Here is an 11,586-nt window from a genome sequence, read left to right as displayed (position 1 = left end):
GTCCTCCAATTTGACAGTACTAATTCCAAGCCTAATTGTCCCTGCTTGGCTAAAAATATTTTATACATTAATGAGATAGCATGTATACCCGCCCTATGTAAGGTAATGCAATCACCTAATTTGCCAAATTGGCTAATCTCCTGCCTTGTGTCTTTATATCCGACTATATAGGCCTCTATGTATGAAGCCGTCTACTTTCCTGCATTCGCCGCCCCAATACGCTCGCCTAAGCTCGCCTACTATCGCTGCCGCGGACCTGAATATGTTCGCCAAAGTTATCAAGAAAGCTGTCAAGAAGCCGCACACCAAGTACGAAGCGATGAGCAGCGGACTGTTGTTAATCTACTTACCTGTAAAATTAACCCTAAGATAGCTACAATATAACTAATAATTATAATATTATTACTATTTTAGGATTTATTTTTATTTTACAGGCAAGTTTGTATTTATTTTAACTAGGTAGAATAGTTATTAAATAGTTATTAACTATTTAATAGCTACCTAATTAAAATACTTACAAAATTACCTGCAAAATAAATCCTAACCTAAGTTACAATTAAACCTAACATAATACTACACTATCATTAAATTAATTAAATAAATTAACTACAATTACCTAAAATTAAATACAATTAAATAAACTAAACTATAGTACAACCCCCCCACTAAATTACAGAAAATAAAAAAAGAATTACAAGAAGTTTAAACTAATTACACCTAATCTAAGCCCCCTAATAAAATAATAAAGCCCCCCAAAATAAAAAAAAATGCCCTACCCTATTCTAAATTACAAAGTAATCAGCTCTTTTACCAGCCCTTAAAAGGCTTTTTCCGGGGCATTGCCCCAAAGTAATCAGCTCTTTTACCTGTAAAAAAAAATACAAACCCCCCCAACATTAAAACCCACCACCCACATACCCCTACTCTAACCCACCCAAACCTCCCTTAAAAACACTAACCCCCTGAAGATCTCCCTACCTTGAGTCGTCTTCACTCAGCCGAGCCGAATTCTTCATCCAAGCGGGGCAAGAAGAGGTCCTCCATCCAGTAGAAGTCTTCATCCAAGCGGGTCAGAAGAGGTCCTCCATCCGGTAGAAGTCTTCATCCAAGCTGGGTCTTCTATCTTCATCCAACCGCGGCTCCATCCTGCAGACCTCCGTCACGGAACATCCTTCTGGCCCGACGGACTAACGACGAATGAAGGTTCCTTTAAGGGACGTCATCCAAGATGGCGTCCCTCGAATTCCGATTGGATGATAGGATTCTATCAGCCAATCGGAATTAAGGTAGGAAAAATCCGATTCGCTGATTCAATCAGCCAATCAGATTGACCTCGCATTCTATTGGATGTCGGAGGTCTGCAGGATGAAGAATTCGGCTCGACTGAGTGAATACGACTCAAGGTAGGGAGATCTTCAGGGGGTTAGTGTTAGTTTTTTTTAAGGGGGGTTTGGGTGGGTTAGAGTAGGGGTATGTGGGTGGTGGGTTTTAATGTTGGGGGGGTTGTATTTTTTTTACAGGTAAAAGAGCTGATTACTTTGGGGCAATGCCCCGCAAAAAGCCCTTTTAAGGGCTGGTAAAAGAGCTGATTACTTTGTAATTTAGAATAGGGTAGGGCATTGTAGTGTAGGTTTAATTGTAACTTAGGATTTATTTTACAGGTAATTTTGTAAGTATTTTAGCTAGGTAGCTTTTAAATAGTTAATAACTATTTAATAACTATTCTACCTAGTTAAAATAAATACAAACTTGCCTGTAAAATAAAAATAAATCCTAAAATAGCTACAATATAATTATTAGTTATATTGTAGCTATCTTAGGGTTCATTTTACAGGTAAGTATTTATTTTTAAATAGGAATAATTTAGTTAATAATAGTAAGTTTTATTTAGATTTATTAAAATAATATTAAAGGGGGGGCGGAGCCAGCTAGGCATCAGAGCAGTCGCACTTTGAAGGAGCTCTGCTCACATATTACCTTTAACTGTTAACTAGACCGCTCAAAGTTGCCAGAGAATCCCTAAAACGTCTCCTTAATGCTTTGGAGACCAGTGCTACAAGACCCGGTGGTGCAGAGGAGATCTAAACTTACATGCACGGAGCTTTCCTTTATCGCCCATAACCTACATACAACCCAGCTAAGGGGCGGCCATCTTGTGGGCCGCGTGGTGCTCAGTACCTTAAGAGAACGGATTGTAGTTGAATGTGGCTAGAACTAACTACGAACGGAGAAGCAAGAAGATATTTGTAGAGACAACGGAGATAAAGACATAGAGACCGCTCCAACAAAGAAAAGCCAGCCACCTTTCTACTGGAATCTTCAACCTTCCGATCTGAAAGCCTTTACTCCTGACCTCTCTGCTATGGCTTACCCTTAATGGACAGACCTGACCCCACTCTGTTCTGAGAAAATGGATTTGCTAATCGTACAGGCTCTAGAGAGGTTAGGACACCGCATGGTCATTCAGTTTAACATCCTCTCCCAGAGTTTATCTCTCAGCCGAGAAGCTTCTTCTGACACTCCGGAGGGGGATTTTAATACCTCGCCCCCCCCCCCCACGGATACTTACCCTCTCCAACAGGTCAAGATGGCGGCTGAGACCAGACGGGACCTCTCCACATTACCTCAACAATTTGACGCTACTTCCGAATCCACCGCCACTTACCCGGCCCCTGTCTCGAGGCGGCCGGTCGAGGTGGGGGTTGGGGTAGATATGCCTCTGCTTGGTCGCTCTGGAGATGGTCCATCGGATCTCTTGTCCTTTACTGCCACGCATCCTTCCCCTCCTATGAAGAGGTTTCATGTTGCTCAGAAAGACCGGTGCCTAGATTACGGAGGGGGATCTTACCTATGGCCCACGATTCAACTCAGCAGTCCACAAGATGCGTTTCTGATAGAGCACCTACCACGCAAAAAGCAAACTGATAGACATGGCAAGCTAGACTTGAGAAGCGGTATCGGCTAAATAATACACTTCTGCAGGAGTGCTGGTTCTGCTAAACTCGGGGACTACCCTTGTCGGGACTTGCCACTTACCTACATATGTATTGGTATTTCATTTAATTATGTTACGCTGTCTTGGTTTTGTAATAATCAAATGTTACGTTTGGGTTCTGCAAGACAGGGTGCCCTATTCTGTATGTTTCAGTATTCTGGTATTTAATCCACGTGTATCAGCATAGGCTGCTTATACTAGACCCCTATAGGGAAAGACACGCTTCTACTGTTATCCCTTTATTACCATGGATTATTTGAACTACCGGGAGATAAAGCCATATGTACATATTGCCCAGAATTTCAAGTATATGTTATGAATGCACATTTGTTTATTAGAGTGGGGTAGGAAGTATAGCAGGTCAACCTTTAGACTCATCTTGCAAACTTTTTATGGTAAAAAATATTGGTTCATTGGGGATTTTGCTTAGGGGAATTCTGTATAGCACAAATTGCCCTTAGTAAGGGGACTGACACCACTCAGATAACTATAAAACTAATGTTGTCCTCCTTGTTCAAATTCCCCTCCCTCTTTACACCTGCAACATTGATTCCTTAGCTATATTAAATGCAGCTGACACTTCCTTCACCCCCCCCACCATCCTACGCAGCCACATATCAAGCTTTGTTCAATGCTTCAGCTGCTATTATTTATATACTGCTCAAAGGGGGTTACATTATCATGGTTATCTGCATTTATGCCACTACTGGCTTTTCTTTTTATTCTTTGTTTTTACTGTATTATTGTTCTTAGCCACCTCCTGTTTTTCCATAAGTAATGTATATGTATATAGTCTTAGCTCAATATTAACCACGCACTCTTTTTACGCAACCACCATCCCCTCCCCCAGAAATATTCACAATTACAATTTAATTATCCCCCCTCTTCAAGTTCCCGAAGAGGCCTGAAATTAGAATGTTCTGACCTCTCTCTACCCCAGCTCCCACTGATATACATATCCTTGCCCCATAGATACAGATAGCACATAAGAATTCTCGCATAGTTCCCTATTTTAGTTATGGCCCTGTACATCTATGGCCTACATAGTCCTATAAACTAGCCCATACTGCAGCCCTATTAAAGCTGGCTCCGTTCCCCCCTCGCTTCCCCCCCCCCCTCCCCCTGCACAATTTGAGTGGCTTTTGCCCACTGTAATCCCTCTTCTTTCCGGTTCTCCTCGGCCTACTTGAGGTCATTCTAAATGCTAACTCCCCACATCACCGCAGAAATTCCCACTTTATCTTTGTTAGTGGTGTGGAGATCAGATCTCAATTGCCAAAATATAAAATTAAGTTTCATCTCAGTCCGCCCAAGCTCACTCCTGACACCTCTCTAGATACAACATAGGTTACTACTTGTAAAGACTGACCTTTTCGTATTTTTATGGTCATGCTTATCTCTGTGAGCCCTTAAACTTATGACTCAGCTTGATACCTAGAACAGTAACTTCTCGACTAGCTACATAGATAAAATGTATGTCACAATATTAGGTGTTGTACTCTGTTATTCGTATGAACGGGCAAATGTTGTATTATGTATTCTTTTTGCTTTTTGAAACTTCAATAAAAAATGTAAAATAAAAAAAAATAAAAAATAATATTAAAGTTAGGGGGTTGTTAGGTTAGGGATAGACTTAGGTTTAGGGGTTAATAAGTTTAATATAGTGGCAGCGGTATAGGGGGGGCAGGATAGGGGTTAATACATTTAATATAGGTGGTGGCGGTATAGGGGGCGGCAGATTAGGGGTTAATAGGTATTATGTAGGTGGCGGCGGGGTCCGGGAGCGGCGGTTTAGGGGTTAATATATTTATTATAGTTGCGGTGGGGTCCGGGAGTGGCGGTTTAGAGGTTAATATATTTATTATAGTTGCGGCAGGGTCCGGGAGCGGCAGTTTAGGGGTTAGTAAGTTTATTTAGTTGCGGCGGCGTCTGGGAGCGGCGGTTTAGGGGTTAATAAGTATAAAGTAGGTGGTGGCGGTGTAGGGGGGACAGATTAGGGGTGTTTAGACTCGGGGTACATGTTAGGGTGTTAGGTGCAGACATCTCCCATAGGAATCAATGGGATATCGGGCAGCAGCGAACATGATCTCTCGCTGCTGTCAGACTCCCATTGATTCGTATGGGATCTGCAGCCTCCAGGGCGGCGGATTGAAAACCAGGTACGCTGGCCCGGAATAGTGGCGAGCGTACCTGGTAGTAGTTTGATAACTACCAAAAGTAGTCAGATTGTTCCGAACTTGCGTTCGGAACATCTGTATTGATGTAACCATTGATCTGTGTCGGACTGAGTCTGGCGGATCGTAGGTTACGTCACTATATTCTACTTTTGCCGGGCTGTAGGGCTTGATAACTAAGGCGAATCAGCCTCGCCACAAATACGCTGCGGAATTCCAGTGTATTTGCGGTTGACGGCTTGATAACTAGAGGCCATAGTTTCTAAGTTGTAAATAAGTGTAGAAGGTTTTATTAGATAAATTATATTCTTGTGTAAGTAGGATGGATGAGCTGCCAAGAAGGAAACAGGATGGACGATATTTATCATTTATAATTCATATCAATCATTAACTAATATTGCACAAGATAATAGGCATTCAACTGCATTTACACACCCCATTAGCCATTCTCCCTTTTTTCAACCCCACCAGGCATTCTTCCACAACCAGCCAGCCACTCTACCAATTTAACACCCCACCAGACACTTACCTATTCTTGCACATCCCACCAAGCACTAACCTAATCTTACACACCTCTCCAGGTATGTTCCCACCCTTACAGAACCACCAGATGGTATCCCACACTTTTGACTTCCCACCAGACTCGCTACCATTCTAAGACACTTAAATAGACCCACTGACACTCTTACAAAAATTAACAGGTACTACCTAACTCTTACAAAAACAAACCAGCCTTCCCCCACTCTTATACGCCCAACCATGCACTCTTACTAGGCACTTTGCAATTGAAGCACACCAATCCATGCACTCTCCTATTTTATTTCACATCATGGTATTTGCAGTCATGGGTTTTGGGGACTTCTTTGGTTTAAAGTTCTATTATATAGTAAAGTTAATTGACAATTACGCTTTTGATTTATTATTCACTTTTTATTTCCAGCATTGATTTAGGCTTTTATAACTCTCTAGAGGATAGACCATAACCAGTTTTCCACAGGAATTATTATTTTTTTAAAGTAGAAGTAGCCAAAGTCTTAAATAATTAAATATTTTAATTGATTTTGTTTCTCAGCACAGTGAACATGAATATATATGACCACATATGCAGTAGGTAAAGCTATGAAGTCAACTTAAAGCAATCTATTCTGCCTTATTTTGTTACTTTGTGCAATATTAGCTAATGATTAATATGAATTATAAATGATAAATATCGTCCATCCTGTTTCCTTCTTGGCAGCTCATCCATCCTACTTACACAGAATACGGATGTTTTCAGAGTTTAATAGGAACTTGTATCAGAGTAAATAAAAAGGGGAACATCTGGTAGACCTAAGTGAAAATATGAGCTTCTTAAATTACTATAAATACTCATAATCATTATAAACAAATGTATTTAGGCACCCAGAAAACTGGAAACAACATGCAGGTGAGATACAGAGAGAGAAACCTCAACAATAAGATATTGGGGAAGTAAGGCATAGACGTTAGACATTGGGGAAGATTTTTTAGCAGAAGAGAGTTCTCGTGCAATCGTACATTTTACCATACGATTGCAGGTAAAGAACTTGTCTGCCTGCAACCTTGATAACTTTTTCCGATAAGGTATGCAAGGGTGATGGGGTTGATACATCAAGAGAATTGAATAGACATAATGCTACTTTCTGGATATAAATAAGATTGAAGCTCAGATACATGTTTAGGAACAGGTCAAAATATAAACCTCTAAATGAGTTACGTACAATACTTTACGGAGTAGTAACAATACACCATTTACTTGAGATTCTAATCTACTTCTGTGTTAATACTATTTTTAGTCTTCTTGGGGGCTAACATGGAAAAAAAAACATACAGAAGATTATGTGATGGTGGCAGAAAATATTTGATAGATTATGTACATTTGTTTTGTTTTTTTAATAGATTAGGTTAAATAGTTTAGATCTGGTCATTTAGGTTATTTAGAAGAAACACGAATTAGATAGCTAAATGATAGATAGATAAATAGATAGAGATAGATAGATAAATAGATGGATAGATTGATTGATTGATGATAGACAGATGGATGGATGGATGGATGGATAGATAGATGATAGACAGTAAATAGATTTCTAGTTAAAATTAGTTAACCATTTCTTTTCTATGAACCAGAAGCTGTTAGTCGTTGTTGCCTTGTTTATTTCACTGAAGAATGATCTTGTCACTTCAGACATGATAGCAAAGAACCAATATAAAAGTGAGTATTTGACAATTAACTTCACTAATCTAACAAGTATCTGTCTCAGGACCAGCACCTATTTGTATTTCTTCATCAATGTAACTACTGCTTTACAGGACACCAGGAAAGGAGTAAACTCAACTATTTTATTATTTAAAGAGTGTGAGGATACATTTGGCAAATGTGGGACATTTCATGTTGGACCTAAGTATTTTATTATATTGTAATAGCAAAATTGTCTTAATGTTCTATATTTTTTATTTTATTTCAGCTTTTTTCCATTATAACTGTCAAGTGTAAGAAATCATTTTCATAGGATAAGTAAAAAATAGACAATTGACTGACATTGGAAAGAAAGAAGTGAATATGCTACAGAGTGAACTGTAGTTCTTAGATTAGCTCTCATGTTGGAGATCGTTTTACCAATGGTTTTTCTGATCTATTTTTACAGGAAAACTTTATGTGATTCTGTGCTGTTAAAACACTAGTGGGTGTCTCACACTAAAAGGTTAAATACATAAACAAGAAAGACGTTTTTATATAAGTGCACAAGACTTAATAAACAGAGAGGCGTGAATAAAACTCAGGGTGAGCTGAAGCTCAGTTGATTTAGATACACAGACACTAGAGAGAGTTTTAGTTCAATCTGAATTATGCATTAAATAGTTCTAATTTGTCTACCTCAATTCACTGTAAATATACAGAAAATAAGCTATGCTCCAGATTTCTTCTGTCCAAGCAATCCAATAGTATAACAATGTTATTTAAAGAGATAGGAAATTCAAAATTAAACTTGCATGATTCAGATAGAGTATGTAATTTTAAGACACTTTTAAATTCACTTCTATTTTCAAATGTGCTTTGTTCTCTTGGTATCCCTTGTTAATGAATACACACATATCCTACACTAGTTTAAGCTAGCTGCTGATTGGAGCCTGCAAACATTTGTCTCTTGTGATTGGCTGACTAGATTTATTAATCTAGCTGCTAGCAGTGCAATGATGTTCCTTTAGCAAAGAAGATCAAGAGAATGAAGCAAATTTGATAACAGAAGTGAATTGTAAAGTTGTTTAAAATTGTATGTTCTATCCAAATCATTAAAGAAAATTTTGGGGTTTCCTGTCCCTTTAAAATACAGCTTTTACACGTATGTTGCGCAACTCACATTTAAAACCCTCAATCCAATATGAGGTAAGAAAACTTTGGCAAAATTGTCCGGGAAACGCACCCACTTTGTGAAAACTTACGCGTTTCTCGCCCACATTTGGTGCTTACTCATAGATGAGTTTCCTTACCTCATTGAGGGTTTTAAATGTGAGTTGCACAACATATATGTAAAGGCTTTGTGATGATAGCAGGATGTGATGTCACTAGCATGTGGGCGGGGCTTAGGTCCGGTGTCTGTGTCGCAGTTAGTTTAGTGCAATCAACCTGTCTGGATGTGTATTGCTATGCTCTGTAATAAAATAGAGTTGTACCATCATTGCTGTGTCCTGCATATGTCCTGCATCTCATGACATGGTGTCAGAAGTTCTGGACTACGCTTCTGTTTCTGATGATGACGATGTCAAAGTTTACCCCACCTGAGCCTTTTGACTTTTCTCAGCCTGCAGCTTGGCCTACATGGCGTCAGCGGTTTCAGCGCTTCAGGATTGCATCCAAACTGAACAAGGAGAGTGGTGAAGTACAAGTTAATTCTCTTTTATATTCTATGGGGAAAGATGTAGAGCCAGTGTTCAATGCTTTTACTTTCCAAGAAGGGGACGAAGTTAACTTTGATATAGTTATGGATAAACTCAGTGCCCACTTTGTGCCCAAAAGAAATGTGATTCATGAGAGAGCTTGTTTTCACAAACGTAATCAGCGTGTGGGAGAATCTGTGGAGTCATTTGTGCGCAGCCTGTATGAATTAGCTGAATTCTGTGAGTTTGGTGTTGCTAAAGAAGAGCAAATCAGAGACAGAATAGTTATTGGAATTGCAGATGCTGAAGTCTCCCTGAAGCTGCAGTTAGAGCCTGATTTAACGTTAGACGGGGCTATTAGGATGGCCCGCCAGAGTGAACTGGTGAAAAAGCAAAGTGCTGATCTGAGGTCTGAGAGTATTGTGGATGAAGTGCAACAGTCTAGGAAAATTACTAGTGAAAGGCACAGTGTGAGCGGTAGATCTAAAGTACTGGAAAGGCCTAGAAGTGGATGGGCGCAACATGGCCGATGCACACGGTGCTACCGGGCTCATGATCAGAGTGCTATATGCCCGGCCAGAGATAAAAGATGCAGAAAATGTAACAGAATAGGCCATTTTGAAGTGGTGTGTAAAACTGAATACATTAAGGAGATGCAGGTGGACAGTGACCAGGAGGGTCAGGAAGTGTCTTTTGTGGGGTCTGTTGTGGAACGGACAAGCTCAGAGGAAGATTGGAAAGTTACCTTTACTGTAATGGGAGCCAATGTTGATTTTAAGATTGACACAGGAGCTGATATCACTGTAATGTCTTTTGCTGAATTTATGAAACTGCCTCGACAGCCCCAGCTGGCGAAGGTTACTACAAATGTTCATAGTCCTGGTGGCCGCATTGATTGTGTGGGGAAATTTCTTGCCAGCTGTGAGTACAAACAAAGGAAGTTCACCATGTGGGTGCATGTGATCCGAGGTCAGTGTGTTAACAGTTTATTGAGCAGAAAAGCAGCCTGTGACTTGGGCCTCGTGGCCAGAGTGAATGAGATCTCTGAAGATATGTTTGGCGAGTTGGGCCTACTGAGCTGCAAACCTGTCCGTATAGCACTTAAAAGTGACGCAGTCCCGTACAGTATTTCTACTCCTCGTAGAATTCCGTTCCCGCTCATGCCTCAAGTGGAGAAAGAGCTCATGCGCATGAAGTCTATGGGGGTTATTGAAGAGGTTGTTGAAGCAACTGATTGGTGTGCCCCCATTGTTCCTGTTGCAAAGAAAAACGGAAAGGTGCGCATCTGTGTGGACCTGAAAAGGTTGAATGAGGCAGTGAAGAGGGAGAGATTTGTGCTGCCGACACTGGAAGATATAGCCCCGAAGTTGGCTGGGGCGAAGTTCTTTTCCACATTAGACGCTTCTAGCGGCTTTTGGCAGATCCCCCTGGATCCAAAGTGCCGCAAACTGACTACCTTTATCACTCCGGTAGGTCGGTTCTGTTTCTGCAGACTTCCCTTTGGGATATCCTCCGCTCCTGAGATCTTTCAGAGGGAAATGAGTTCTCTCCTGAGTGGCCACGTGGGCACAGCAGTCGTCATGGACGACATTCTAGTGTATGGGTCTACAGTGGAGGAGCATGATCAGCGTTTGAGTTGTGTGCTGCAGGCTATCAAAGAGTCTGGGCTGAAGCTGAATAAAGAAAAATGTCATTTTAGGAAAACTGAATTATGCTACTTTGGGCATATCATCAACGGGGATGGCATCAAGCCGGACCCCGAGAAAATTCGGGCTATCGAACAGATGAAAAGCCCTTCTGATGTACATGAGCTGAGACAGATATTGGGCCTTGTAAATTACGTGGGCAAGTTTCTTCCAGATTTATCTACAGTTTTGCACCCTATCACAGAGTTGCTTAAGAAAGATGTTGCCTGGGTCTGGGGACCCTCACAAGAAAAAGCGTTCCTGCATGCTAAGTCCCTGCTGGGGTCTGCCCCAGTGCTGGGGTTCTACGACCCTTCAAAAAAGACTGTGGTTAGTGCTGATGCAAGCAGTTATGGGTTGGGGGCTGCACTCCTGCAGCTGAATGACAACAAACTACAGCCCATCGCCTACTGTTCCCGCACACTGACGGCTGCGGAGTCAAAATACGCTCAAATTGAGAAAGAGTGCCTGGCTGCAGTTTGGGCCTGTGAGCGCTTTCAGCGTTATCTAGTGGGTTTGGAGAAATTTAGTCTGGAAACTGACCACAAACCGCTAGTCCCTCTTATCAATTCTTATGACATCGACAAAACACCCTTGAGATGCCAGAGACTTTTAATGAGACTACTCAGGTTCAATGTTCAGGCAGTGCATGTGCCGGGGAAGCAGCTGGTTGTGGCAGATACACTGTCCAGGCTCCCGCTGGCTGCTGCTGAAGAATCCTCCACAGAGTCGGATGTAAAAGTGTATGTTGATTCAGTTCTGGCCTCTAAGTCCATTTCTTCAAGGAAACTGGAAGAGATAAAGAAAGAGACATATTTGGACACAGATCTGCAAGAAG

General features: G+C 41.0%; 1 protein-coding gene across 1 annotated transcript in view; it reads left to right on the top strand.

Moving 5' to 3' along the window:
• Nucleotides 1-2,587: 2,587 nt before the first annotated feature.
• Nucleotides 2,588-11,586, top strand: part of LOC128641618 (microfibril-associated glycoprotein 4-like) — a 29,839-nt gene continuing 20,840 nt past the window's right edge. The window contains exon 1 of the mRNA XM_053694155.1: nucleotides 2,588-2,954. Coding sequence (XP_053550130.1) covers nucleotides 2,588-2,954 — 367 coding nt within the window. The remainder of the gene's footprint in view (nucleotides 2,955-11,586) is intronic.

The sequence above is a fragment of the Bombina bombina genome, chromosome 11, assembly GCF_027579735.1.
Source record: "Bombina bombina isolate aBomBom1 chromosome 11, aBomBom1.pri, whole genome shotgun sequence".
Classification (NCBI taxonomy): domain Eukaryota; kingdom Metazoa; phylum Chordata; class Amphibia; order Anura; family Bombinatoridae; genus Bombina; species Bombina bombina.
Note: the sequence above shows the minus strand (reverse complement) of the source record. Positions and strands in the feature narration are given on the sequence as shown.